This window comes from Pungitius pungitius, chromosome 1 (genome assembly GCF_949316345.1).
Source record: "Pungitius pungitius chromosome 1, fPunPun2.1, whole genome shotgun sequence".
NCBI classification, from domain to species: Eukaryota; Metazoa; Chordata; class Actinopteri; order Perciformes; family Gasterosteidae; genus Pungitius; species Pungitius pungitius.
The window spans coordinates 3,683,717-3,707,984 of NC_084900.1; the positions used below are offsets into that span (position 1 = coordinate 3,683,717).

The following is a 24,268-nucleotide window of genomic DNA, read 5'->3' on the forward strand; positions in this document are numbered from 1 at the left end:
TGGTGTCGTCCCCGCAGCGGCGCAGAGCGCCACCTAGTGTCCCTGCTGTGAACCGACACAAGACTCGACAAGTGACACAACTCGGACGGACACACAAAAACACACCTTTATTCATTGTGGACGTTAAAAAACAAAACCAAAAAAACCACACACACAAACCGGAAACGTAAATCAACGAGCTAACTTCTACATTCTATAAACCATTTCAGTTTTACACCAAGAAAATCAAACAGAGCACACGTTTATACCTTATTACCCGCAAGCAAAGATCAAATAAACCCATTTAATCTGCACTGCACTGACAGATTGGGGGGGTGGGGGGGGACTAGGCCGAGAAATGACACGCAGAAATCCGTTCCTTTAAGGCCGATGCGTCCAGTGGGGTTTAACGAACTAAACAAACCCAAACAGTGTGTGAGACGCTAAAAACCACGACCAACAGGGCGGTAAAATGTTTTTAAAAAAGGCACTTAAGTGTCTCCCAAAGGCTTCATGAACTGAAAGAAGAAAAAAAAACAGATTGAACCAGGAAAAAAACGTTTAAATTGTCGATTAACCTTATGTTTGCTCGATTAGTTGATTTATAGTTCGATTCATCCAGAAAATAGTATATTTTTCTTCATTTCCTGTTGTTAAAGCTAAAAACACGCATCACGTTTTAACAAGCTGGAACCACAGAATGTTTATCATCTCGACCCTCAAAAACAATAACGATTGATTATCAGAAACGCAGCGGATTCATTTGTCTTAATGGACCGTTTGATTTGTTCCTACTAACCGAAACTACGGCTTGTTTGGTTGATTCATTTCTTTAAATTCTGCGCAAAGAGGCAAATCAAAGCGACGTGTCAAAAATATTTGCAAAGAAGTTTGGGAATTGGCAATGTTTCACAATCATGCAGTGAAATCCATTACAGGAGAAAGCCTCACTTGACATTCCTCACTTACACCTTTCAAAATAAGTTCACACATGTTCATTTGGGATTTCCTTGAAAATTAAATGCAGAACATGAAAAGCTTGAGTAGAAGCAGTCGGGCAGAAGATATTGGATAAAAAAATAAAAAAAAACAAGTGTAAAATGGCCTTGTTGAGGGCACACAACACTGAGGTAGCCTCCGGATACAGTGGTCTGCAGTGCCCCCTGTGGTTGAACAGAGACATTACAGGCACCGCATTGCCATTCACTTCCGCACATTTATATTCCTTCCTATCGGTTGGTTTTAAGCTACTTAATATGCAATAGAGCACTTGTTTAGTCCCCCCCCCCCTTCAGAAAAAGAGAGAACTGGAATTCAAGAGGCAGTGAAAAGGGATTCAAAGAGCGCTGCCGCCCTCTAGGGGTTCGGTTTTATCACTACTTATTACTATTTGATGCAGGTCTTAATTGGCGCTCCTCTGAGGGCAGTATCTTGTGCCTGTGTATCCGAGTGCACCGAGAGCCGAAGCTTCAGTCGAATCCCTGCCAGTCGCTCTGCTCAGAGTCGTACTCCAACTCCACCCCGATGCAGCGGACCCCCTCCAGCAGCATGGGAGTACCCTGGTGACGATCTAGAGTGGTGGCGACAGAGAGAGAAATGTGATGAATAATCCTCAGTGAGCAGCAGGTTTAAAGACTTTGTGCAGTATTCTTTGTATTCTATGCTTTAGATGGGACTGCTTTTTACAGTCAAGTGTTTCCAGGATCAGACGCCACCAGCACGTGTCGCCATTACGTATTATCGCATTATCTCAGTCTCAGGGGAACAAGCCGGATCATCGTCGTGTTGTGCTCTGAACTCGCATCATCAGCAAGACAAACAAAGCGGTCAAAGGTCGGGATTTGTCCTTCTGTTTTTCGTCAATACATTCCATTTGAATTGATTCTGGTTGGATTGGTGAAACAAGTCAAACACTGTGAGAATGTAGTCAATGCAGTGTGCACACAGCTGGAGAAAGAACTGAACGTTCCCTTTGAACTGGAAGTAAAGGGCCTTTGAACCCTCTGTTTTTTTTTGTAAAAAAGAAAGAAAAGAAAATACAATTTCCTGACTTTGAATTTACCTCCGTAAACAACAACAACAACAACAGTTACGTTGACTGAGCCGCTTGTCTAAACAGCAGAGGCAGAGCTTAATCCTTTGATCTGGTCACCATCCAGGGGTCAATTACACGGACACGGACACACATCTGGACAGATGTTTCGCCCACGCTATGTGAGTAAAAATAGACACTCGCCACCACATCTGCATTCACACACACACACATACACACACAACTATATTTACTCCGGCTCTACTGGGACCACACTTCTGGCCTCTTTAGCTAATTCTCCATCTGCTGTCGGGGTCTAATTCAGTCTCACTGACACAGATTCAAGTGGAGAAAATGAAAATTCCTTACAGGCTCTTTTCTGTCTTACGGGGTCTTGCCCGATGGCAGAATACAACGAAAGAGCTTTGGTTGCTGTTATTAAAAACACAAAGAATGTGATATTCCCCCAAAGATCATTTGAACAATTTATGTTCTACAGATGTAAAAAAATAAAGTAGCTTCCTACTTTTAGTCAAAGTGACCGGCTACCGTGCAGAGTGACCAGCAGGAGGCAGTAGCACCCAAGTAAAACAAAGTCAACCTTTTAACTTTATTATTTTCTCACTTGGGTCACAAGAAGAGCTCTTTGATCTCATTATCGCTGCATGTGGAAAAGTTGTTTGCTGCTAAATTCATGTACAAAATGTTGAACAGGTGCTTTGGGACATGCTCCGATGTTACAAGTCAGAGAATCAAAATGCTGATTTAAAAAAAAGAAAAAGAAAAAAAAAATAATTTGAAAAGGGAATTTATCAGAATAAATTTTGATGCACGGTTTGATGTGAGGCAAGTTCTCAAGAAAGATTCATTTGTTTTTCATCAACCTTGGGATTTGGACAAAACAAATGCTTTAAAGACTTTGGGTTCAGGAAAGCGTGCGAAATTGGGATTTTTAACAGTATTTGTCAAAGAACAGATTGTGAAAATAACTGCTGGTATGTCGGTTTACTAAAAAGACTAAAAAGGAGGGGAAATGCTGACTTTTGAAACTACTATTTTAATTGCTGGTCTTTACACTCTGAAACTCTTAAACTTTACAAGTTTTATTATGTGAAACTTGCAAATGTGCATAAAAAAGTGGCATAAAAGCTAATCTACAAGATCAAGGTGCACTGATAACAACGTAATGCAGCCTCACCCATGACTCTGGCCTGAACCTTAACTTTAACACAGACGTCCTGGTTGGTTTCGCTCAGCAGCAGCGCCTCCTCACACAGAACGCCCTCCTGCTGGGCCATGTACTCGCACGTCACCGTCAGACCTCCTGGGAAACGAGAGAGAAAGAGAAGCAGAAGAAGAGGAATTGGATGGATTTCATCACGCACTCATAGCCCCACATGTGCTTCCCTCTCAAAATGAATCAGACTGAAAATCCTGTGGTCAAGAGAACAAAATGAAGGAAAAATAAACGAACACACACACACACACACACACACACACACACACACACACACACACACACACACACACACACACACACACACACACACACACACACACACACACACACACACACACACACACACACACACACACACACACACACAGTCATCCAAGACGTGCACACTGCACACTTCCTCATCCTGTTTCTGACACACACACACGCACGGACGCACACTTGGCGGCGTTTTATTGGCGTTTCCTCCCGCTGACGGAGAGACGGGTGACGAGAATCTTGCACAAATGCACTAAAACGTTTTTTGTTTTTTTTAACAGTGGGTTTTGTATTTTTTGGGGGGATTCAGAGCTAACGCCGCCTCGGCCGTCCGTCCCTGTAATCCCCGACCATCTGGTCCTCCAGCCGGCCCGGCAACAACGGCGCCGAGGACGATTCGTTAAATCGGCCTTCGCGTATTGTGTCCTCCACTGTTACACAGTGCGTTTGTCTGGGACTTTTATTGTGAAAAGGCCCAACAATAACGAAATGCATTTAAAGGGTAACAAAAGTAACAAATGACATTTGAGAGCTCAGTTTGCAGATAACATTCTCAGATTAGAAGTCTGATGGCAAAGATCTGATTTAAATTTCTACGGGTAAAAATCCAAAAGAACATTGCTAAATATTGCGTTTGAGTTTTGCATCGAGCGAACAGGATCAGGAGAAGATAAAACACGATAAGAATTGCATTGATCCCGAGGGAACAACAAATTAATCTATATCCCAAAGTAATCCTTAAGTTTGGCCTCATCCAACTCGTGCTGATCATTATGTGATTCTGACAGTTCAACGGTGGTTTCCAGGAGTTTTTCTGGGGGGAGGGGGGGGGGTGAAGCACGGGCCCTTATTTGCAAATGTTTACATAAACACACAGCCAGTTTAATCCAGTCGTACGCAGTTGCTCGTCATTGTCTTTCGGCTGCAGAACCCTATTTAGGCTCTCTGGATCTCACCCTCGGGCGCCGGCGTGACGTTGGTGATGCGGAGGTGAGGACTGGGCACGGGCGCCGGACACGCGTCCTTCCTCAGGGCCGGGACGTCGGGCAAGGTGAAGACGATTTCGTACCGGTGCTGCGTCTTCAGGAAGCCGACCTGCAGCGAGGGGGAGGGAGGCACGTTTGTTGAGAGTTGAGAGTCAGCGAGTGGGAGGGAAAACAAAAGGCCGCGAAAAACAATGGCCGCCCCTTTTCTCTCCCGATACACGTTTGACTATAGACAATAGTTTTCCACCTTCTTCACACCTCTTCAATTCATATATATATAACCATGTGCAACACATGCAGCATTTCGAAAAACTGCCTGACATTTTGCAAAGAGAGAAATCAGTCAGGATGATAAAAAAAAAAAAAAAAAAGAATGAAAAAAAGAGAGAAGGAGACCACAGGGAGGTGCATGCAAGGACAGATAAGCCCATTGCTCCCCCAGCTAGAGCAGCAAACTGCAGCTTAAGCCCCACAGGGCCCCCGGGTTGAAGCAGCAGAGGGAGGGGGTGCATTCTGTGAGCGAGAGCCCACGCATGTCCGGACACCGCCGCCCGTCGCCGCATAATTAACAGGCCGTTTTTTTTTTTATTGCTGATTTAATGATGTCGAACCAAGGCGTGAGCTGGTAAAAAAAAAGGAAAAGTCTACTTTACGAGGGGCTGTAGTGAGCGCCGACAGCCAACACGTCATTTCACGCGGCGCACCATTCATGCAACACAAAGGACTCGTCGCTCACGCACAACAATGGCGCAATTCTTTACTCGACTTGAGGGGGAAGTAGCGGACCTTTTATGAACCTTGTAATGTGAAGTTTTACCCGAGACGCTTCACACTGCAAACACGCAGCAGTCTTCTCCTCCGAGAAACTCTGGCTCCTTGCATGTGAAACGGTTCGGTTTCTGTCAGTTGAACAAACTACACACAGACCCTGACTTTTGCAAACCGTCGTCTCAGTGGACAACATCCAGAGGACAGGAAGCAACAGTTGCATCTATTTGGTGTCAACACAGGAGTCACAGGACAATTTCCCGGGGGGGTTTCAGCCTCTTCAGCGTCACACCTCGCCGGTGGTTCCTGAAGGCAGAAGGTGCTGGTAAAGCTGCAGAAAAGGCACAGAAACTATGACATTTCCCTGAGAAATGGCAAAAAAATTGAATTGAAAGAAAATCTGCTAAACCCCCTAAAGCCTCGGTTTTGATGCTGAAATACTTTATTAGGGGCTCAGCCAAAAAAAAAAAGGTATTATTAAATATTCTAATATTATTCTAAGCTCCATGAAAAGGTTTCCTGCCATACAGTAAGCTCAAGTCATATTTGCACGTGCAGCGTGGACTCTGGCTGGTAAAATGTATGTAACTTGAGGGAGAAAATAAGGAAGGTAAACATCTATTCACATGCTGGTCTCTGATATATGTATTATGGAGGGAGGGAGAGGGGGGGGGCAGAAATCTTATTGACATAATCTGCAAGTTCACAAACATCACACAATTCATCCGAATTGGCCCGTGCAGCAACAAGGGTCGCGTTGTTCCAGCGAGACGCCTCCGTGAGACCCGAATCACCCGAATCACCCGAATCCAAAAGCCTGCCTTCATACAGCTGCAGCGCGCATGCCGCACTCCAAACCCGCCCACACAAACACACACACACACACAAACACTCCGCCACTTGTGTCTGTACAACTCCCCCAGCCGTTTCCATAGCAACGCCCCCCCCCCCCCCCCCCCCCCGGTCAGCATCCACCACGAGGCCCGGGCCCACTCTCCGGCGCGCCTGCAGAGCTTCGAGAAGCCCACCGGCTCAACGTGAAGGTGGCTGTGAATTAGTTGCGGAGCTCAGAGAGAGGAGAGAGGAGCTCAGAGAGAGGAGCTCAGAGAGAGGAGAGAGGAGAGAGGATTAGCAATCAGAGTTTAACAAAAGAAAGGAGAAGAATTGGAGGGGTTTGAATCCATCAACAGAAAGATGAATGAGAACAAAGAAGACTCAAGTCATTCCGTTGATTATAAACAATTACAGGATATATTTGGCAGTTAAATGTGAGCTATTTGAGATGCACTCCATCGTCCTGTTTGATGAATCATGCGGTCGGTCCTCTGACGGATTCGTTTTTTTTTTTTTCACCTCCGCGGCTCTAATTCATCTTAATGAAGATCCACGCTAGCAGCTCTAGCCTCGGCACACGGATGAGGAGTCTGATTCCATCGTTCACAGTTGAAACAGTGCTAAATGATGCTGTGCCTGTAACACTGTGAACGGTCTATAACCCTTCCGACGCTGAATCAGGTGTTTTAATGGGCGTCCTTTGCTGGTGACTCTGATCCACACAGAGAGATGGTTCCTCAGGCAGGAACATAAACTTGGACTTATCGGAAGTGATCTGTTGCACATGGTGTCCATGAAGCAGATGGGGACTGAATAATTACTCCAGAACAGTTTTGGATCCAAGCATGCGACGATGCCAGCTTACAGCCGAGCTCAAAAAGGAGAATAATTATTTAATACACAAACGTATCCATGTTTTAGTGTTGAATTGTGGAAGTTAAACTGATTCATGCCCGACTATCGTTAGATTGGCTGCATTTAGACAAGTACAGCACACACATAAAGACCATGGAAAATGATCAGATTAACCTCTCGAAACCCCAACAAAATAATTTCAAAATGAACATTAAGACAAAAAGAAAAAAGATCAAATCAAAACATAACAAGATCTCTTACTCGCGCACAAAAGCCATCAATTGTCTGGCAATTCCAGGAAAAGAAAAAAAGAACTCACCTTGACGATGAAGTTGCCATCCTCCTCGGGGGTCACCATGACAACGGAGTCGTGCAGCTTCTCGTCGAAGTGGACGTGTGACGGGGGCCCGGCGGCGAGGGCTTCCTCGGCGAAGCGCACGCCGCCTCCTCCTCCTCCTCCTCCTGCCTTCGCACAACCTGAGCGAGAAGGTCGGACAGGAAGGGAGACGCGTCAAAGAGTGTGTGTGTGTGTGTGTGTGTGTCCGACATATTATGGCAATAAAAGGTTTCCCGATCCCTTTTGCAGAGGAAACGACTCACACCTGCTACGGTAGTTTCACTACCAGCAGAAACTTCAGAAGATCAGTTTATCGGGATCAATGGGCCTATAGATTCCTGTTCTGGTGATATTGGCTTTTCAACTGTTCCACTAAATAAAGATGGCGGACTTAAACTGCCAGCAAGTAATATCGCCCATCCAAAATCCCCTTTTTTGGTCCTCTGTGTCCGTCTCCCCGGGATGTTTAAATGAAGACGTCTGAGCTCCAGGTTTCAGTTTATTGTTCTTCTGCTCAGGGACCCTCTCCTGGTGTCGGAGGATGGAAAAGTCTTTGTACAAATAAACCTCCTCCCAAAAACAACAATTCTCTTTGACAGAGAAGGATTTTTTTTTCTTTTCAAAGAAAAGGGGTCCTGGGTGTGATTATAAGGCAACACAAGCGAGAACATAACCGTTGTCCTCATTTATCACTTAACATTTGTTAAAGTTTCTATCAATTTACCACAAAAAAATAGGAATCCATAAGATAAGACTAAATAAAATAGAGTATCTTGTATTGTCCAGGGAAATCTGCTTGGAAAGTTGTGCAATAGTGCTAAGATGGATCATTTAAATTCAATCCCATCCGTATTGACGGACAACCGAGACTCATGAAGTAAAATGAATCCCGGGAATTAAACCCAAAGCAGCATAATGCATTTCTTACTGCAGCACACAGAGCTTTAATGTAATTCCACGTCGCTGGAACAATCCTGCCTTGCTCTGCCCAGAAGGTCTCAAAGCTTCAAATGCGCCGTTCTCAACACTGGAGAGGCACTTAAGTGGTCCACTGCGTAGAATTCCACCAATGCTTTGAATGCATGCGCCGAATGATCTTGTTGCAGTGAACCGCAGGTCACTGCTGCATTAAACTTTTATAAAGAGTCATCTTAGAGATTAGAAATCTTTGCTATCAGCAATCTGGGTCACAATAATGAGCTCAGGAGTTACATAATGTTCCATATGTGCAGGGGGAGGGGGGGGGAATATATATATATATATATATATTATATATATAAAAGACAATTTTGTTTTCTTCTGCGTGTGGAAGCACGTTTGTGGTTTGCCGACCTGCATCAATCTGTGTCAGGCTCATCTTCACAATACTGAGATCTGCTGCCTTTACAGAAGGGTCAGATAATCTCAGACTACACCAGAGAGTAGACTGACCCAGACACACACACACACACACACACGTTTCCCTTAGCAGACCCGTACTCGCACAAATAAACATGCACATGTAACCCCACTGAACTGGCTTATTTCAGATTAATCTCCATCTACTTCAATCCATCGACTAATCTGTCGGTCAGTATATCTACCTCTGATCTGCTGGATATCATCGTGTTCTGCGGGTTCATCAGGCCCCCCCCCCAATTCTCCTTCCTGTTTAAATAACCTTGAGTCATCTTCCCTCCCACTGTGCATCACAAGCGCCTCATCGGATACAAAAAGACAAATTTAAATGATGTTCTAACGCGGCGGCTGCAGCTTTAAATGCTTTCCACGGCTTCCCAGAGTTGTAGGACAACACTTTGTGCTACTGAAGAAGTTCAAATGTGAGATGTTTGTGCACATGACAGTAATTACCACAGTCAATGAAAGCAATGATGAAAACTCACTCTTCTTTGCAGCGGCCATGTCACGAGAACTGGTCCAGAACCGACACACTGGGACACACACACTGTCACAGCGCTGTCATCTCGGCAGTCTGACCTCGGAAACAACCCTGTGAAACCCTTTAGGAATGGGGGGGGGGGGGGGGACAATGAGTGAGAAGCATTTAGCAGCATGAAGACAGTGGTAGAGACAAAGAGTCGGACACAAAAGGGCAATGATTCGATCAGCAAAAGAGCACAGGGAGATAAGGCCGGAGGGAAGAGGTCAAGGAGAGCAAAATAAATGAAATTTAGTGGCCCGCCACATTAAGCCCCCCCCCCCCCCCGGGTGGTTTTTCTTGTTCCTCTAAATACACGACTGCAGTATAGCGGTGAACCCTGGAGTACCAGAGACTCCCAGCAGAGACTTCAATTAGAGGAAAAACAACAAAAACCCGTTTAAGAGGATTACCTAAAGGGGGCCGAAGCTGCCGTCGGCTTCGCACAGATGGAAAAACGCTCACCGCGTCTCGGGGAGGTGCTTGAATGTCAGAATAAAGCCAGGAGAAGAAAAAAAAATGTACCGGCAGCGCGGAGGGTCCACGCAACGCCAACGAATAGGAGTCACGAGACCCCGAAGGTATCACAATCCACGAAAATGAGAGTCACACCGAAGTTGTTATGAACCACGGTCTTCATGCAAAGTGATCAATTCAAGTTCCCACCCCCCTGCAGCAGTGATATTCCAGATGCCACAGAGAGCTGCAACACGTACCAGACCTGCTTTTAATTTATGCTTGTTATTCAGGAGAGGGATTTCGTCCAAGTGAAAAAGGTCGACGCTGGAGTGACGACATACGTAACGTTCCCTATAGAGTTAACACTATCTTAGTGCATGTTAAATCTGAAGCCTTAAGTATTCATCTTCTACGATGATAGATAGTTTGCTATTTCTGTTTTCTGGCATTGTAAACGTAATTAATATATATCTTTAGTGTATATATTTAAACTGAATACTAGTCCACAACACTAATCATCCCCTGCATCTCTTGTTCTACATCTGCCCACTCAAGAAGCTTTTGACACTTACCCACAACACGTTTCTCTATTCTTTTGTCACAGAGTGGGCTATCAACATCATTAGCAATGGTATTCCAGCTATTCATTGCATCTAAATAATTCCAGCTGCAAGGATAGGACTTGTTTCGGTCATAACTGTGCATGTTGTCGGCTATTTTTATTCTTCTGTGCATGAATAACGCAGTGGAGAATAACACCACCTAACTGAAGTATAACAACATGCATTACACGTGTATAACTTTACTCACAGTGGGTTGCACAGCATTCACAGTGCATGAACATGCGTTACAGGTGAGACCGTGGCAATTCCCCTCAAAAGTTGACGCGTAAACCCGAGCTGTAAGCTTACCTTATATCTTACTTTTTCTTTTAAATTGACAGAAGGCGACACTTGCACGTCTAACCGCACAGATCACCGAGATCTGCAGCCGTGTTGTTTGGTCCGGATTGTCCAGCTAGATCCACCAGAAGCTCCGAACACAAGCGCACAGACCTCCACCCACGGCTTTCCTCGTGGATCTTTGCGCCTCTGCAACCTCGTCAATTTCCGCATTTGATCACGTGGGTCAGCCCCCGGCCCCTCGCGTCCTGCTTCTCCGCTTCCCAGCTGTTCATTGATTTAAGAAATAAAAAAGTAAACACAGATAACAGACAAAAGAGACAACCGAGCCGATCGTTTCTAGAGCCGGCACCGTTTAGCTGAAAAACGAGAATCAAAGCAATTGTAAAGCTCCGATTGACGTATTTCTCCCTCTCCACCCAATAGCCTACCTTTGTAGTCCAACTACGCCACCTACTGGTTCCTACCTTCATATTTCCACATCCATTTATTCCTTCAGTATCTACATTGTTCCCAATGCATTTGAATTTGAGGAAATCCGCTTATTGTTCGTTATTTTTGGATTGATGAACTGAAGTTGTTGTTTCCATGTTGTGTTCAAATGTATGTGTTCAATAAATGTTATACTTCTGTACTATACTGTACTATACGTGATGTTGGTGTGACATTGTAATAGCATCGGCATTATACATTTGATTAATGTTAGGCATACTAATTTTTATTACAGGATAAATAATGTGTCATAACTGCTAGTGATTTGTGTTTGAAAGAGAATTATATCAAACTGCCTCATACATATGAGACGTGGCCCGGCTAGCTCAGTCGGTAGAGCATGAGACTCTTAATCTCAGGGTCGTGGGTTCGAGCCCCACGTTGGGCGCATGTACTTTTTATCATTTAGAAGTCGGAAATTATATTGTAGTTGCGTTTACAGTTTTTCTCGATTGTTTACACACATTTTCTTAAAGCATGCCTCATACTCTCAGCTCTACACACAAATCAAAAAACACACACAATGGGCAAAACCCCTCAATACTCCTGCAAAATTAAACTTGACACACACAAACCATCATATGAATAGACTTTTATAAGAACCAGTTGAACACTGATGTGCTCAATGTAAAACACTATGATGAATGGAAAACAATTCTCCATTCATCATAATGACTTTGACCTTTTTTTTGTTCAGTGTTACACTTACTACAGACAGTACATAGATATGTGTTGTAAAATATTTTAGAATATTGTTTTTGTACTCAGAACACACAAAAACACGGTAACAAATCTATTTTATTTTCCCCACGAAAACAATGCACACAGTGTACATCCCAACCAACACAAAGTTGCACATACAGTGGTCTACATACAAAACAACAGAATAATTTACTGTATACAGTTACAGTAAAAAAGACTATGCTGGATCCTGTCTTCTGTTCCGGTGTGTTCCACAGAACTTGATCCACATCACAAGCAATGTTTTCACTGGCCAAGCAGTGGGGGGAAATATCGCTCAGCATGTCGAATCCAGCCATTCCGGCCCTTCGGTAATTACTCTCAATAGGGAGGCCGTTCCCACCAGTCGTTTAAGAAATGAGTATATTTTTAAAACCATGTGCACATTTTTTTGTCCTCAAAACGTCCCTGGGTGGGCTGGAACGACCAACCTTTCAGTTAACAGCCGAACGCGCTGACCAATTGCGCCACAGAGACCGTTGTGAGAAGGCCTTGCGTAATTACGCACGATAGGGAGGCCTGTCCCACCAGTTAATTAAGAAATGAGTATACTTCAAAACAATATTGCGAGAGCATATTTTTTCTCCTCAAAACGTCCCTGGGTGGGCTTGAACCACCAACCTTTCGGTTAACAGCCGAACGCGCTGACCAATTGCGCCACAGAGACCGTCGTGAGAGGCCCTTCGGTAATTAGGCACAATAGGGAGGCCGCTCCCACCAGTCAATTAAGAAATTAGTATATTTAAAAAGCATGTGCATAGTTTTATCTCCTCATCACGTCCCTGGGTGGGCTTGAACCACCAACCTTTCGGTTAACAGCCGAACGCGCTGACCAATTGCGCCACAGAGACCGTCGTGAGAGGCCCTTCGGTAATTAGGCATAATAGGGAGGCCGCTCCCACCAGTCAATTAAGAAATTAGTATATTTAAAAAGCATGTGCATAGTTTTATCTCCTCATCATGTCCCTGGGTGGGCTTGAACCACCAACCTTTCGGTTAACAGCCGAACGCGCTGACCAATTGCGCCACAGAGACCGTCGTGAGAGGCCCTTCGGTAATTAGGCACGATAGGGAGCCCGCTCCCACCAGTCATTTAAGAAATGAGTATACTTCAATAACATATGGCGAGTGCATATTTTTTCTCCTCAAAACGTCCCTGGGTGGGCTTGAACCACCAACATTTCGGTTAACAGCCGAACGCGCTGACCAATTGCGCCACAGAGACCGTCGTGAGAGGACCTTCGGTAATTAGGCACAATAGGGAGGCCGCTCCCACCAGTCAATTAAGAAATTAGTATATTTAAAAAGCATGTGCATAGTTTTATCTCCTCAAAACGTCCCTGGGTGGGCTTGAACCACCAACCTTTCGGTTAACAGCCGAACGCGCTGACCAATTGCGCCACAGAGACCGCTAGGAGAGGCCCTTCGGTAATTAGGCACGATAGGGAGCCCGCTCCCACCAGTCAATTAAGAAATGAGTATACTTCAATAACATATGGTGAGTGCATATTTTTTCTCCTCAAAACGTCCCTGGGTGGGCTTGAACCACCAACCTTTCGGTTAACAGCCGAACGCGCTGACCAATTGCGCCACAGAGACCGTCGTGGGAGGCCCTTCGGTAATAAGGCACGATAGGGAGCCCGCTCCCACCAGTCATTTAAGAAATGAGTATACTTCAATAACATATGGTGAGTGCATATTTTTTCTCCTCAAAACGTCCCTGGGTGGGCTTGAACCACCAACCTTTCGGTTAACAGCCGAACGCGCTGACCAATTGCGCCACAGAGACCGTCGTGAGAGGCCCTTCGGTAATTAGGCACAATAGGGAGGCCGCTCCCACCAGTCAATTAAGAAATTAGTATATTTAAAAAGCATGTGCATAGTTTTATCTCCTCATCACGTCCCTGGGTGGGCTTGAACCACCAACCTTTCGGTTAACAGCCGAACGCGCTGACCAATTGCGCCACAGAGACCGTCGTGAGAGGCCCTTTGGTAATTAGGCACAATAGGGAGGCCGCTCCCACCAGTCAATTAAGAAATTAGTATATTTAAAAAGCATGTGCATAGTTTTATCTCCTCAAAACGTCCCTGGGTGGGCTTGAACCACCAACCTTTCGGTTAACAGCCGAACGCGCTGACCAATTGCGCCACAGAGACCGCTAGGAGAGGCCCTTCGGTAATTAGGCACGATAGGGAGCCCGCTCCCACCAGTCATTTAAGAAATGAGTATACTTCAATAACATATGGTGAGTGCATATTTTTTCTCCTCAAAACGTCCCTGGGTGGGCTTGAACCACCAACCTTTCGGTTAACAGCCGAACGCGCTGACCAATTGCGCCACAGAGACCGTCGTGAGAGACCCTTCGGTAATTAGGCACAATAGGGAGGCCGCTCCCACCAGTCAATTAAGAAATTAGTATATTTAAAAAGCATGTGCATAGTTTTATCTCCTCAAAACGTCCCTGGGTGGGCTTGAACCACCAACCTTTCGGTTAACAGCCGAACGCGCTGACCAATTGCGCCACAGAGACCGCTAGGAGAGGCCCTTCGGTAATTAGGCACGATAGGGAGCCCGCTCCCACCAGTCATTTAAGAAATGAGTATACTTCAATAACATATGGTGAGTGCATATTTTTTCTCCTCAAAACGTCCCTGGGTGGGCTTGAACCACCAACCTTTCGGTTAACAGCCGAACGCGCTGACCAATTGCGCCACAGAGACCGTTGTGAGAAGGCCTTGCGTAATTACGCACGATAGGGAGGCCTGTCCCACCAGTTAATTAAGAAATGAGTATACTTCAATAACATATGGTGAGTGCATATTTTTTCTCCTCAAAACGTCCCTGGGTGGGCTTGAACCACCAACCTTTCGGTTAACAGCCGAACGCGCTGACCAATTGCGCCACAGAGACCGTCGTGAGAGGCCCTTCGGTAATTAGGCACAATAGGGAGGCCGCTCCCACCAGTCAATTAAGAAATTAGTATATTTAAAAAGCATGTGCATAGTTTTATCTCCTCATCACGTCCCTGGGTGGGCTTGAACCACCAACCTTTCGGTTAACAGCCGAACGCGCTGACCAATTGCGCCACAGAGACCGTCGTGAGAGGCCCTTTGGTAATTAGGCACAATAGGGAGGCCGCTCCCACCAGTCAATTAAGAAATTAGTATATTTAAAAAGCATGTGCATAGTTTTATCTCCTCAAAACGTCCCTGGGTGGGCTTGAACCACCAACCTTTCGGTTAACAGCCGAACGCGCTGACCAATTGCGCCACAGAGACCGCTAGGAGAGGCCCTTCGGTAATTAGGCACGATAGGGAGCCCGCTCCCACCAGTCATTTAAGAAATGAGTATACTTCAATAACATATGGTGAGTGCATATTTTTTCTCCTCAAAACGTCCCTGGGTGGGCTTGAACCACCAACCTTTCGGTTAACAGCCGAACGCGCTGACCAATTGCGCCACAGAGACCGTCGTGAGAGACCCTTCGGTAATTAGGCACAATAGGGAGGCCGCTCCCACCAGTCAATTAAGAAATTAGTATATTTAAAAAGCATGTGCATAGTTTTATCTCCTCAAAACGTCCCTGGGTGGGCTTGAACCACCAACCTTTCGGTTAACAGCCGAACGCGCTGACCAATTGCGCCACAGAGACCGCTAGGAGAGGCCCTTCGGTAATTAGGCACGATAGGGAGCCCGCTCCCACCAGTCATTTAAGAAATGAGTATACTTCAATAACATATGGTGAGTGCATATTTTTTCTCCTCAAAACGTCCCTGGGTGGGCTTGAACCACCAACCTTTCGGTTAACAGCCGAACGCGCTGACCAATTGCGCCACAGAGACCGTTGTGAGAAGGCCTTGCGTAATTACGCACGATAGGGAGGCCTGTCCCACCAGTTAATTAAGAAATGAGTATACTTCAATAACATATGGTGAGTGCATATTTTTTCTCCTCAAAACGTCCCTGGGTGGGCTTGAACCACCAACCTTTCGGTTAACAGCCGAACGCGCTGACCAATTGCGCCACAGAGACCGTCGTGAGAGGCCCTTCGGTAATTAGGCACAATAGGGAGGCCGCTCCCACCAGTCAATTAAGAAATTAGTATATTTAAAAAGCATGTGCATAGTTTTATCTCCTCATCACGTCCCTGGGTGGGCTTGAACCACCAACCTTTCGGTTAACAGCCGAACGCGCTGACCAATTGCGCCACAGAGACCGTCGTGAGAGGCCCTTCGGTAATTAGGCATAATAGGGAGGCCGCTCCCACCAGTCAATTAAGAAATTAGTATATTTAAAAAGCATGTGCATAGTTTTATCTCCTCATCATGTCCCTGGGTGGGCTTGAACCACCAACCTTTCGGTTAACAGCCGAACGCGCTGACCAATTGCGCCACAGAGACCGTCGTGAGAGGCCCTTCGGTAATTAGGCACGATAGGGAGCCCGCTCCCACCAGTCATTTAAGAAATGAGTATACTTCAATAACATATGGCGAGTGCATATTTTTTCTCCTCAAAACGTCCCTGGGTGGGCTTGAACCACCAACCTTTCGGTTAACAGCCGAACGCGCTGACCAATTGCGCCACAGAGACCGCTAAGGGAGGCCCTTCGGTAATTAGGCACGATAGGGAGCCCGCTCCCACCAGTCATTTAAGAAATGAGTATACTTCAATAACATATGGTGAGTGCATATTTTTTCTCATCAAAACGTCCCTGGGTGGGCTTGAACCACCAACCTTTCGGTTAACAGCCGAACGCGCTGACCAATTGCGCCACAGAGACCGTCGTGAGAGGCCCTTCGGTAATTAGGCACAGCCGAACGCGCTGACCAATTGCGCCACAGAGACCGTCGTGAGAGGCCCTTCGGTAATTAGGCACAATAGGGAGGCCGCTCCCACCAGTCAATTAAGAAATTAGTATATTTAAAAAGCATGTGCATAGTTTTATCTCCTCATCACGTCCCTGGGTGGGCTTGAACCACCAACCTTTCGGTTAACAGCCGAACGCGCTGACCAATTGCGCCACAGAGACCGTCGTGGGAGGCCCTTCGGTAATTAGGCACGATAGGGAGCCCGCTCCCACCAGTCATTTAAGAAATGAGTATACTTCAATAACATATGGTGAGTGCATATTTTTTCTCCTCAAAACGTCCCTGGGTGGGCTTGAACCACCAACCTTTCGGTCAACAGCCGAACACGCTGACCAATTGCGCCACAGAGACCGTCGTGGGAGGCCCTTCGGTAATTAGGCACGATAGGGAGCCCGCTCCCACCAGTCATTTAAGAAATGAGTATACTTCAATAACATATGGCGAGTGCATATTTTTTCTCCTCAAAACGTCCCTGGGTGGGCTTGAACCACCAACCTTTCAGTTAACAGCCGAACGCGCTGACCAATTGCGCCACAGAGACCGTCGTGAGAGGCCCTTCGGTAATTAGGCACAATAGGGAGGCCGCTCCCACCAGTCAATTAAGAAATTAGTATATTTAAAAAGCATGTGCATAGTTTTATCTCCTCAAAACGTCCCTGGATGGGCTTGAACCACCAACCTTTCGGTTAACAGCCGAACGCGCTGACCAATTGCGCCACAGAGACCGTCGTGAGAGGCCCTTCGGTAATTAGGCACAATAGGGAGGCCGCTCCCACCAGTCAATTAAGAAATTAGTATATTTAAAAAGCATGTGCATAGTTTTATCTCCTCATCACGTCCCTGGGTGGGCTTGAACCACCAACCTTTCGGTTAACAGCCGAACGCGCTGACCAATTGCGCCACAGAGACCGTCGTGAGAGGCCCTTCGGTAATTAGGCACAATAGGGAGGCCGCTCCCACCAGTCAATTAAGAAATTAGTATATTTAAAAAGCATGTGCATAGTTTTATCTCCTCATCACGTCCCTGGGTGGGCTTGAACCACCAACCTTTCGGTTAACAGCCGAACGCGCTGACCAATTGCGCCACAGAGACCGTCGTGAGAGGCCCTTTGGTAATTAGGCACAATAGGGAGGCCGCTCCCACCAGTCAATTAAGAAATTAGTATATTTAAAAAGCATGTGCATAGTTTTATCTCCTCAAAACGTCCCTGGGTGGGCTTGAACCACCAACCTTTCGGTTAACAGCCGAACGCGCTGACCAATTGCGCCACAGAGACCGCTAGGAGAGGCCCTTCGGTAATTAGGCACGATAGGGAGCCCGCTCCCACCAGTCATTTAAGAAATGAGTATACTTCAATAACATATGGTGAGTGCATATTTTTTCTCCTCAAAACGTCCCTGGGTGGGCTTGAACCACCAACCTTTCGGTTAACAGCCGAACGCGCTGACCAATTGCGCCACAGAGACCGTCGTGAGAGGCCCTTCGGTAATTAGGCACAATAGGGAGGCCGCTCCCACCAGTCAATTAAGAAATTAGTATATTTAAAAAGCATGTGCATAGTTTTATCTCCTCAAAACGTCCCTGGGTGGGCTTGAACCACCAACCTTTCGGTTAACAGCCGAACGCGCTGACCAATTGCGCCACAGAGACCGCTAGGAGAGGCCCTTCGGTAATTAGGCACGATAGGGAGCCCGCTCCCACCAGTCATTTAAGAAATGAGTATACTTCAATAACATATGGTGAGTGCATATTTTTTCTCCTCAAAACGTCCCTGGGTGGGCTTGAACCACCAACCTTTCGGTTAACAGCCGAACGCGCTGACCAATTGCGCCACAGAGACCGTTGTGAGAAGGCCTTGCGTAATTACGCACGATAGGGAGGCCTGTCCCACCAGTTAATTAAGAAATGAGTATACTTCAAAACAATATTGCGAGAGCATATTTTTTCTCCTCAAAACGTCCCTGGGTGGGCTTGAACCACCAACCTTTCGGTTAACAGCCGAAAGCGCTGACCAATTGCGCCACAGAGACCGTCGTGAGAGGCCCTTCGGTAATTAGGCACAATAGGGAGGCCGCTCCCACCAGTCAATTAAGAAATTAGTATATTTAAAAAGCATGTGCATAGTTTTATCTCCTCATCACGTCCCTGGGTGGGCTTGAACCACCAACCTTTCGGTTAACAGCCGAACGCGCTGACCAATTGCGCCACAGAGACCGTCGTGAGAGGCCCTTCGGTAATTAGGCATAATAGGGAGGCCGCTCCCACCAGTCAATTAAGAAATTAGTATATTTAAAAAGCATGTGCATAGTTTTATCTCCTCATCATGTCCCTGGGTGGGCTTGAACCACCAACCTTTCGGTTAACAGCCGAACGCGCTGACCAATTGCGCCACAGAGACCGTCGTGAGAGGCCCTTCGGTAATTAGGCACGATAGGGAGCCCGCTCCCACCAGTCATTTAAGAAATGAGTATACTTCAATAACATATGGTGAGTGCATATTTTTTCTCCTCAAAACGTCCCTGGGTGGGCTTGAACCACCAACCTTTCGGTTAACAGCCGAACGCGCTGACCAATTGCGCCACAGAGACCGTCGTGGGAGGCCCTTCGGTAATTAGGCACGATAGGGAGCCCGCTCCCACCAGTCATTTAAGAAATGAGTATACTTCAATAACATATGGCGAGTGCATAGTTTTATCTCCTCAAAACGTCCCTGGATGGGCTTGAACCACCAACCTTTCGGTTAACAGCCGAACGCGCTGACCAATTGCGCCACAGAGACCGTCGTGAGAGGCCCTTCGGTAATTAGGCACAATAGGGAGGCCGCTCCCACCAGTCATTAAAGAATTGAGTATATTTTTAAAACCATGTGCACATTTTTTTCTCCTCATCACGTCCCTGGGTGGGCTTGAACCACCATCCTTTCGGTTAACAGCCGAACGCGCTGACCAATTGCGCCACAGAGACCGTTGTGAGAGGCCCTTCCGTAATTAGGCACAATAGGGAGGCCGCTCCCACCAGTCATTTAAGAATTGAGTATATTTTTAAAACCATGTGCACATTTTTTTCTCCTCATCACGTCCGTGGGTGGGCTTGAACCACCATCCTTTCGGTTAACAGCCGAACGCGCTGACCAATTGCGCCACAGAGACCGCTAGGAGAGGCCCTTCGGTAATTAGGCACGAAAGGGAGCCCGCTCCCACCAGTCATTTAAGAAATGAGTATACTTCAATAACATATGGTGAGTGCATATTTTTTCTCCTCAAAACGTCCCTGGGTGGGCTTGAACCACCAACCTTTCGGTTAACAGCCGAACGCGCTGACCAATTGCGCCACAGAGACCGTCGTGAGAGGCCCTTCGGTAATTAGGCACAATAGGGAGGCCGCTCCCACCAGTCAATTAAGAAATTAGTATATTTAAAAAGCATGTGCATAGTTTTATCTCCTCAAAACGTCCCTGGGTGGGCTTGAACCACCAACCTTTCGGTTAACAGCCGAACGCGCTGACCAATTGCGCCACAGAGACCGTCGTGAGAGGCCCTTCGGTAATTAGGCACAATAGGGAGGCCGCTCCCACCAGTCAATTAAGAAATTAGTATATTTAAAAAGCATGTGCATAGTTTTATCTCCTCATCACGTCCCTGGGTGGGCTTGAACCACCAACCTTTCGGTTAACAGCCGAACGCGCTGACCAATTGCGCCACAGAGACCGTCGTGAGAGGCCCTTCGGTAATTAGGCACAATAGGGAGGCCGCTCCCACCAGTCAATTAAGAAATTAGTATATTTAAAAAGCATGTGCATAGTTTTATCTCCTCATCACGTCCCTGGGTGGGCTTGAACCACCAACCTTTCGATTAACAGCCGAACGCGCTGACCAATTGCGCCACAGAGACCGTCGTGAGAGGCCCTTCGGTAATTAGGCATAATAGGGAGGCCGCTCCCACCAGTCAATTAAGAAATTAGTATATTTAAAAAGCATGTGCATAGTTTTATCTCCTCATCATGTCCCTGGGTGGGCTTGAACCACCAACCTTTCGGTTAACAGCCGAACGCGCTGACCAATTGCGCCACAGAGACCGTCGTGAGAGGCCCTTCGGTAATTAGGCACGATAGGGAGCCCGCTCCCACCAGTCATTTAAGAAATGAGTATACTTCAATAACATATGGCGAGTGCATATTTTTTCTCCTCAAAACGTCCCTGGGTGGGCTTGAACCACCAACCTTTCGGTTAACAGCCGAACGCGCTGACCAATTGCGCCACAGAGACCGCTAGGAGAGGCCCTTCGGTAATTAGGCACGATAGGGAGCCCGCTCCCACCAGTCATTTAAGAAATGAGTATACTTCAATAACATATGGTGAGTGCATATTTTTTCTCCTCAAAACGTCCCTGGGTGGGCTTGAACCACCAACATTTCGGTTAACAGCCGAACGCGCTGACCAATTGCGCCACAGAGACCGTCGTGAGAGGCCCTTCGGTAATTAGGCACAGCCGAACGCGCTGACCAATTGCGCCACAGAGACCGTCGTGAGAGGCCCTTCGGTAATTAGGCACAATAGGGAGGCCGCTCCCACCAGTCAATTAAGAAATTAGTATATTTAAAAAGCATGTGCATAGTTTTATCTCCTCATCACGTCCCTGGGTGGGCTTGAACCACCAACCTTTCGGTTAACAGCCGAACGCGCTGACCAATTGCGCCACAGAGACCGTCGTGGGAGGCCCTTCGGTAATTAGGCACGATAGGGAGCCCGCTCCCACCAGTCATTTAAGAAATGAGTATACTTCAATAACATATGGTGAGTGCATATTTTTTCTCCTCAAAACGTCCCTGGGTGGGCTTGAACCACCAACCTTTCGGTCAACAGCCGAACACGCTGACCAATTGCGCCACAGAGACCGTCGTGGGAGGCCCTTCGGTAATTAGGCACGATAGGGAGCCCGCTCCCACCAGTCATTTAAGAAATGAGTATACTTCAATAACATATGGCGAGTGCATATTTTTTCTCCTCAAAACGTCCCTGGGTGGGCTTGAACCACCAACCTTTCAGTTAACAGCCGAACGCGCTGACCAATTGCGCCACAGAGACCGTCGTGAGAGGCCCTTCGGTAATTAGGCACAATAGGGAGGCCGCTCCCACCAGTCAATTAAGAAATTAGTATATTTAAAAAGCATGTGCATAGTTTTATCTCCTCATCACGTCCCTGGGTGGGCTTGAACCACCAACCTTTCGGTTAACAGCCGAACGCGCTGACCAATTGCGCCACAGAGACCGTCGTGAGAGGCCCTTTGGTAATTAGGCACAATAGGGAGGCCGCTCCCACCAGTCAATTAAGAAATTAGTATATTTAAAAAGCATGTGCATAGTTTTATCTCCTCATCACGTCCCTGGGTGGGCTTGAACCACCAACCTTTCGATTAACAGCCGAACGCGCTGACCAATTGCGCCACAGAGACCGTCGTGAGAGGCCCTTCGGTAATTAGGCATAATAGGGAGGCCGCTCCCACCAGTCAATTAAGAAATTAGTATATTTAAAAAGCATGTGCATAGTTTTATCTCCTCATCATGTCCCTGGGTGGGCTTGAACCACCAACCTTTCGGTTAACAGCCGAACGCGCTGACCAATTGCGCCACAGAGACCGTCGTGAGAGGCCCTTCGGTAATTAGGCACGATAGGGAGCCCGCTCCCACCAGTCATTTAAGAAATGAGTATACTTCAATAACATATGGCGAGTGCATATTTTTTCTCCTCAAAACGTCCCTGGGTGGGCTTGAACCACCAACCTTTCGGTTAACAGCCGAACGCGCTGACCAATTGCGCCACAGAGACCGCTAGGAGAGGCCCTTCGGTAATTAGGCACGATAGGGAGCCCGCTCCCACCAGTCATTTAAGAAATGAGTATACTTCAATAACATATGGTGAGTGCATATTTTTTCTCCTCAAAACGTCCCTGGGTGGGCTTGAACCACCAACATTTCGGTTAACAGCCGAACGCGCTGACCAATTGCGCCACAGAGACCGTCGTGAGAGGCCCTTCGGTAATTAGGCACAGCCGAACGCGCTGACCAATTGCGCCACAGAGACCGTCGTGAGAGGCCCTTCGGTAATTAGGCACAATAGGGAGGCCGCTCCCACCAGTCAATTAAGAAATTAGTATATTTAAAAAGCATGTGCATAGTTTTATCTCCTCATCACGTCCCTGGGTGGGCTTGAACCACCAACCTTTCGGTTAACAGCCGAACGCGCTGACCAATTGCGCCACAGAGACCGTCGTGGGAGGCCCTTCGGTAATTAGGCACGATAGGGAGCCCGCTCCCACCAGTCATTTAAGAAATGAGTATACTTCAATAACATATGGTGAGTGCATATTTTTTCTCCTCAAAACGTCCCTGGGTGGGCTTGAACCACCAACCTTTCGGTCAACAGCCGAACACGCTGACCAATTGCGCCACAGAGACCGTCGTGGGAGGCCCTTCGGTAATTAGGCACGATAGGGAGCCCGCTCCCACCAGTCATTTAAGAAATGAGTATACTTCAATAACATATGGCGAGTGCATATTTTTTCTCCTCAAAACGTCCCTGGGTGGGCTTGAACCACCAACCTTTCAGTTAACAGCCGAACGCGCTGACCAATTGCGCCACAGAGACCGTCGTGAGAGGCCCTTCGGTAATTAGGCACAATAGGGAGGCCGCTCCCACCAGTCAATTAAGAAATTAGTATATTTAAAAAGCATGTGCATAGTTTTATCTCCTCAAAACGTCCCTGGGTGGGCTTGAACCACCAACCTTTCGGTTAACAGCCGAACGCGCTGACCAATTGCGCCACAGAGACCGCTAGGAGAGGCCCTTCGGTAATTAGGCACGATAGGGAGCCCGCTCCCACCAGTCATTTAAGAAATGAGTATACTTCAATAACATATGGTGAGTGCATATTTTTTCTCCTCAAAACGTCCCTGGGTGGGCTTGAACCACCAACCTTTCGGTTAACAGCCGAACGCGCTGACCAATTGCGCCACAGAGACCGTCGTGAGAGGCCCTTCGGTAATTAGGCACAATAGGGAGGCCGCTCCCACCAGTCAATTAAGAAATTAGTATATTTAAAAAGCATGTGCATAGTTTTATCTCCTCAAAACGTCCCTGGGTGGGCTTGAACCACCAACCTTTCGGTTAACAGCCGAACGCGCTGACCAATTGCGCCACAGAGACCGCTAGGAGAGGCCCTTCGGTAATTAGGCACGATAGGGAGCCCGCTCCCACCAGTCATTTAAGAAATGAGTATACTTCAATAACATATGGTGAGTGCATATTTTTTCTCCTCAAAACGTCCCTGGGTGGGCTTGAACCACCAACCTTTCGGTTAACAGCCGAACGCGCTGACCAATTGCGCCACAGAGACCGTTGTGAGAAGGCCTTGCGTAATTACGCACGATAGGGAGGCCTGTCCCACCAGTTAATTAAGAAATGAGTATACTTCAAAACAATATTGCGAGAGCATATTTTTTCTCCTCAAAACGTCCCTGGGTGGGCTTGAACCACCAACCTTTCGGTTAACAGCCGAAAGCGCTGACCAATTGCGCCACAGAGACCGTCGTGAGAGGCCCTT

At 46.9% G+C, this 24,268-nt stretch overlaps 1 protein-coding gene and 47 non-coding genes across 49 annotated transcripts; all 48 read right to left on the reverse strand.

Moving 5' to 3' along the window:
* Positions 1-84: 84 nt before the first annotated feature.
* On the reverse strand, positions 85-10,974 carry adissp (adipose secreted signaling protein). Of its 2 annotated transcripts, none has more exons than XM_037480513.2 (6): positions 10,587-10,974; positions 9,170-9,286; positions 7,269-7,426; positions 4,463-4,601; positions 3,210-3,335; positions 85-1,549 (listed from the first exon to the last, which is right to left on the reverse strand). In XM_037480513.2, exons 2-6 carry the CDS (start codon positions 9,186-9,188, stop codon positions 1,449-1,451), a joined length of 543 nt encoding a protein of 180 aa, XP_037336410.2. In that variant the 5' UTR covers positions 9,189-9,286; positions 10,587-10,974; the 3' UTR covers positions 85-1,448. The 2 variants fall into 2 exon arrangements, with proteins under 2 accessions (XP_037336410.2, XP_037336408.2); XM_037480511.2 differs by having other exon boundaries at positions 10,575-10,973.
* A 1,417-nt stretch (positions 10,975-12,391) lies between these two features.
* Positions 12,392-12,465, reverse strand: trnan-guu (transfer RNA asparagine (anticodon GUU)). The gene has a single exon. It is a non-coding gene; the product is annotated as a tRNA-Asn (tRNA).
* A 110-nt stretch (positions 12,466-12,575) lies between these two features.
* trnan-guu (transfer RNA asparagine (anticodon GUU)) lies at positions 12,576-12,649 on the reverse strand. The gene has a single exon. It is a non-coding gene; the product is annotated as a tRNA-Asn (tRNA).
* A 110-nt stretch (positions 12,650-12,759) lies between these two features.
* Positions 12,760-12,833, reverse strand: trnan-guu (transfer RNA asparagine (anticodon GUU)). The gene has a single exon. It is a non-coding gene; the product is annotated as a tRNA-Asn (tRNA).
* A 300-nt stretch (positions 12,834-13,133) lies between these two features.
* Positions 13,134-13,207, reverse strand: trnan-guu (transfer RNA asparagine (anticodon GUU)). The gene has a single exon. It is a non-coding gene; the product is annotated as a tRNA-Asn (tRNA).
* A 116-nt stretch (positions 13,208-13,323) lies between these two features.
* Positions 13,324-13,397, reverse strand: trnan-guu (transfer RNA asparagine (anticodon GUU)). Its single transcript has one exon. It is a non-coding gene; the product is annotated as a tRNA-Asn (tRNA).
* Positions 13,398-13,513: 116 nt separating this feature from the next.
* Positions 13,514-13,587, reverse strand: trnan-guu (transfer RNA asparagine (anticodon GUU)). Its single transcript has one exon. It is a non-coding gene; the product is annotated as a tRNA-Asn (tRNA).
* Positions 13,588-13,697: 110 nt separating this feature from the next.
* Positions 13,698-13,771, reverse strand: trnan-guu (transfer RNA asparagine (anticodon GUU)). Its single transcript has one exon. It is a non-coding gene; the product is annotated as a tRNA-Asn (tRNA).
* A 110-nt stretch (positions 13,772-13,881) lies between these two features.
* On the reverse strand, positions 13,882-13,955 carry trnan-guu (transfer RNA asparagine (anticodon GUU)). The gene has a single exon. It is a non-coding gene; the product is annotated as a tRNA-Asn (tRNA).
* Positions 13,956-14,071: 116 nt separating this feature from the next.
* On the reverse strand, positions 14,072-14,145 carry trnan-guu (transfer RNA asparagine (anticodon GUU)). Its single transcript has one exon. It is a non-coding gene; the product is annotated as a tRNA-Asn (tRNA).
* Positions 14,146-14,255: 110 nt separating this feature from the next.
* On the reverse strand, positions 14,256-14,329 carry trnan-guu (transfer RNA asparagine (anticodon GUU)). The gene has a single exon. It is a non-coding gene; the product is annotated as a tRNA-Asn (tRNA).
* Positions 14,330-14,445: 116 nt separating this feature from the next.
* trnan-guu (transfer RNA asparagine (anticodon GUU)) lies at positions 14,446-14,519 on the reverse strand. Its single transcript has one exon. It is a non-coding gene; the product is annotated as a tRNA-Asn (tRNA).
* Positions 14,520-14,635: 116 nt separating this feature from the next.
* Positions 14,636-14,709, reverse strand: trnan-guu (transfer RNA asparagine (anticodon GUU)). Its single transcript has one exon. It is a non-coding gene; the product is annotated as a tRNA-Asn (tRNA).
* Positions 14,710-14,819: 110 nt separating this feature from the next.
* trnan-guu (transfer RNA asparagine (anticodon GUU)) lies at positions 14,820-14,893 on the reverse strand. The gene has a single exon. It is a non-coding gene; the product is annotated as a tRNA-Asn (tRNA).
* A 110-nt stretch (positions 14,894-15,003) lies between these two features.
* trnan-guu (transfer RNA asparagine (anticodon GUU)) lies at positions 15,004-15,077 on the reverse strand. Its single transcript has one exon. It is a non-coding gene; the product is annotated as a tRNA-Asn (tRNA).
* A 116-nt stretch (positions 15,078-15,193) lies between these two features.
* Positions 15,194-15,267, reverse strand: trnan-guu (transfer RNA asparagine (anticodon GUU)). Its single transcript has one exon. It is a non-coding gene; the product is annotated as a tRNA-Asn (tRNA).
* Positions 15,268-15,377: 110 nt separating this feature from the next.
* On the reverse strand, positions 15,378-15,451 carry trnan-guu (transfer RNA asparagine (anticodon GUU)). Its single transcript has one exon. It is a non-coding gene; the product is annotated as a tRNA-Asn (tRNA).
* Positions 15,452-15,567: 116 nt separating this feature from the next.
* Positions 15,568-15,641, reverse strand: trnan-guu (transfer RNA asparagine (anticodon GUU)). The gene has a single exon. It is a non-coding gene; the product is annotated as a tRNA-Asn (tRNA).
* A 116-nt stretch (positions 15,642-15,757) lies between these two features.
* Positions 15,758-15,831, reverse strand: trnan-guu (transfer RNA asparagine (anticodon GUU)). The gene has a single exon. It is a non-coding gene; the product is annotated as a tRNA-Asn (tRNA).
* Positions 15,832-15,941: 110 nt separating this feature from the next.
* Positions 15,942-16,015, reverse strand: trnan-guu (transfer RNA asparagine (anticodon GUU)). Its single transcript has one exon. It is a non-coding gene; the product is annotated as a tRNA-Asn (tRNA).
* Positions 16,016-16,125: 110 nt separating this feature from the next.
* Positions 16,126-16,199, reverse strand: trnan-guu (transfer RNA asparagine (anticodon GUU)). Its single transcript has one exon. It is a non-coding gene; the product is annotated as a tRNA-Asn (tRNA).
* Positions 16,200-16,315: 116 nt separating this feature from the next.
* Positions 16,316-16,389, reverse strand: trnan-guu (transfer RNA asparagine (anticodon GUU)). The gene has a single exon. It is a non-coding gene; the product is annotated as a tRNA-Asn (tRNA).
* Positions 16,390-16,505: 116 nt separating this feature from the next.
* Positions 16,506-16,579, reverse strand: trnan-guu (transfer RNA asparagine (anticodon GUU)). The gene has a single exon. It is a non-coding gene; the product is annotated as a tRNA-Asn (tRNA).
* Positions 16,580-16,754: 175 nt separating this feature from the next.
* Positions 16,755-16,828, reverse strand: trnan-guu (transfer RNA asparagine (anticodon GUU)). The gene has a single exon. It is a non-coding gene; the product is annotated as a tRNA-Asn (tRNA).
* Positions 16,829-17,502: 674 nt separating this feature from the next.
* Positions 17,503-17,576, reverse strand: trnan-guu (transfer RNA asparagine (anticodon GUU)). The gene has a single exon. It is a non-coding gene; the product is annotated as a tRNA-Asn (tRNA).
* Positions 17,577-17,686: 110 nt separating this feature from the next.
* Positions 17,687-17,760, reverse strand: trnan-guu (transfer RNA asparagine (anticodon GUU)). The gene has a single exon. It is a non-coding gene; the product is annotated as a tRNA-Asn (tRNA).
* A 110-nt stretch (positions 17,761-17,870) lies between these two features.
* trnan-guu (transfer RNA asparagine (anticodon GUU)) lies at positions 17,871-17,944 on the reverse strand. The gene has a single exon. It is a non-coding gene; the product is annotated as a tRNA-Asn (tRNA).
* Positions 17,945-18,060: 116 nt separating this feature from the next.
* trnan-guu (transfer RNA asparagine (anticodon GUU)) lies at positions 18,061-18,134 on the reverse strand. Its single transcript has one exon. It is a non-coding gene; the product is annotated as a tRNA-Asn (tRNA).
* A 110-nt stretch (positions 18,135-18,244) lies between these two features.
* Positions 18,245-18,318, reverse strand: trnan-guu (transfer RNA asparagine (anticodon GUU)). Its single transcript has one exon. It is a non-coding gene; the product is annotated as a tRNA-Asn (tRNA).
* Positions 18,319-18,434: 116 nt separating this feature from the next.
* On the reverse strand, positions 18,435-18,508 carry trnan-guu (transfer RNA asparagine (anticodon GUU)). Its single transcript has one exon. It is a non-coding gene; the product is annotated as a tRNA-Asn (tRNA).
* A 300-nt stretch (positions 18,509-18,808) lies between these two features.
* Positions 18,809-18,882, reverse strand: trnan-guu (transfer RNA asparagine (anticodon GUU)). Its single transcript has one exon. It is a non-coding gene; the product is annotated as a tRNA-Asn (tRNA).
* Positions 18,883-18,992: 110 nt separating this feature from the next.
* trnan-guu (transfer RNA asparagine (anticodon GUU)) lies at positions 18,993-19,066 on the reverse strand. Its single transcript has one exon. It is a non-coding gene; the product is annotated as a tRNA-Asn (tRNA).
* Positions 19,067-19,182: 116 nt separating this feature from the next.
* Positions 19,183-19,256, reverse strand: trnan-guu (transfer RNA asparagine (anticodon GUU)). Its single transcript has one exon. It is a non-coding gene; the product is annotated as a tRNA-Asn (tRNA).
* A 302-nt stretch (positions 19,257-19,558) lies between these two features.
* Positions 19,559-19,632, reverse strand: trnan-guu (transfer RNA asparagine (anticodon GUU)). The gene has a single exon. It is a non-coding gene; the product is annotated as a tRNA-Asn (tRNA).
* A 301-nt stretch (positions 19,633-19,933) lies between these two features.
* On the reverse strand, positions 19,934-20,007 carry trnan-guu (transfer RNA asparagine (anticodon GUU)). Its single transcript has one exon. It is a non-coding gene; the product is annotated as a tRNA-Asn (tRNA).
* A 110-nt stretch (positions 20,008-20,117) lies between these two features.
* trnan-guu (transfer RNA asparagine (anticodon GUU)) lies at positions 20,118-20,191 on the reverse strand. The gene has a single exon. It is a non-coding gene; the product is annotated as a tRNA-Asn (tRNA).
* Positions 20,192-20,301: 110 nt separating this feature from the next.
* On the reverse strand, positions 20,302-20,375 carry trnan-guu (transfer RNA asparagine (anticodon GUU)). The gene has a single exon. It is a non-coding gene; the product is annotated as a tRNA-Asn (tRNA).
* Positions 20,376-20,669: 294 nt separating this feature from the next.
* Positions 20,670-20,743, reverse strand: trnan-guu (transfer RNA asparagine (anticodon GUU)). The gene has a single exon. It is a non-coding gene; the product is annotated as a tRNA-Asn (tRNA).
* A 116-nt stretch (positions 20,744-20,859) lies between these two features.
* trnan-guu (transfer RNA asparagine (anticodon GUU)) lies at positions 20,860-20,933 on the reverse strand. Its single transcript has one exon. It is a non-coding gene; the product is annotated as a tRNA-Asn (tRNA).
* A 365-nt stretch (positions 20,934-21,298) lies between these two features.
* On the reverse strand, positions 21,299-21,372 carry trnan-guu (transfer RNA asparagine (anticodon GUU)). Its single transcript has one exon. It is a non-coding gene; the product is annotated as a tRNA-Asn (tRNA).
* A 490-nt stretch (positions 21,373-21,862) lies between these two features.
* trnan-guu (transfer RNA asparagine (anticodon GUU)) lies at positions 21,863-21,936 on the reverse strand. The gene has a single exon. It is a non-coding gene; the product is annotated as a tRNA-Asn (tRNA).
* Positions 21,937-22,230: 294 nt separating this feature from the next.
* trnan-guu (transfer RNA asparagine (anticodon GUU)) lies at positions 22,231-22,304 on the reverse strand. The gene has a single exon. It is a non-coding gene; the product is annotated as a tRNA-Asn (tRNA).
* Positions 22,305-22,420: 116 nt separating this feature from the next.
* trnan-guu (transfer RNA asparagine (anticodon GUU)) lies at positions 22,421-22,494 on the reverse strand. Its single transcript has one exon. It is a non-coding gene; the product is annotated as a tRNA-Asn (tRNA).
* Positions 22,495-22,859: 365 nt separating this feature from the next.
* Positions 22,860-22,933, reverse strand: trnan-guu (transfer RNA asparagine (anticodon GUU)). The gene has a single exon. It is a non-coding gene; the product is annotated as a tRNA-Asn (tRNA).
* Positions 22,934-23,423: 490 nt separating this feature from the next.
* On the reverse strand, positions 23,424-23,497 carry trnan-guu (transfer RNA asparagine (anticodon GUU)). The gene has a single exon. It is a non-coding gene; the product is annotated as a tRNA-Asn (tRNA).
* A 116-nt stretch (positions 23,498-23,613) lies between these two features.
* On the reverse strand, positions 23,614-23,687 carry trnan-guu (transfer RNA asparagine (anticodon GUU)). The gene has a single exon. It is a non-coding gene; the product is annotated as a tRNA-Asn (tRNA).
* A 110-nt stretch (positions 23,688-23,797) lies between these two features.
* On the reverse strand, positions 23,798-23,871 carry trnan-guu (transfer RNA asparagine (anticodon GUU)). Its single transcript has one exon. It is a non-coding gene; the product is annotated as a tRNA-Asn (tRNA).
* A 116-nt stretch (positions 23,872-23,987) lies between these two features.
* Positions 23,988-24,061, reverse strand: trnan-guu (transfer RNA asparagine (anticodon GUU)). The gene has a single exon. It is a non-coding gene; the product is annotated as a tRNA-Asn (tRNA).
* Between the last annotated feature and the right edge of the window lie 207 nt (positions 24,062-24,268).

Coding starts and splice junctions, on each gene's coding strand:
- adissp (XM_037480513.2), bottom strand. Junction 4,602..7,268: donor ATGGCAACTTCATCGTCAAG/GTGAGTTCTTTT, acceptor CCCTCGCTGCAG/GTCGGCTTCCTGAAGACGCA. Junction 3,336..4,462: donor CGTCACGCCGGCGCCCGAGG/GTGAGATCCAGA, acceptor CTCGTTTCCCAG/GAGGTCTGACGGTGACGTGC.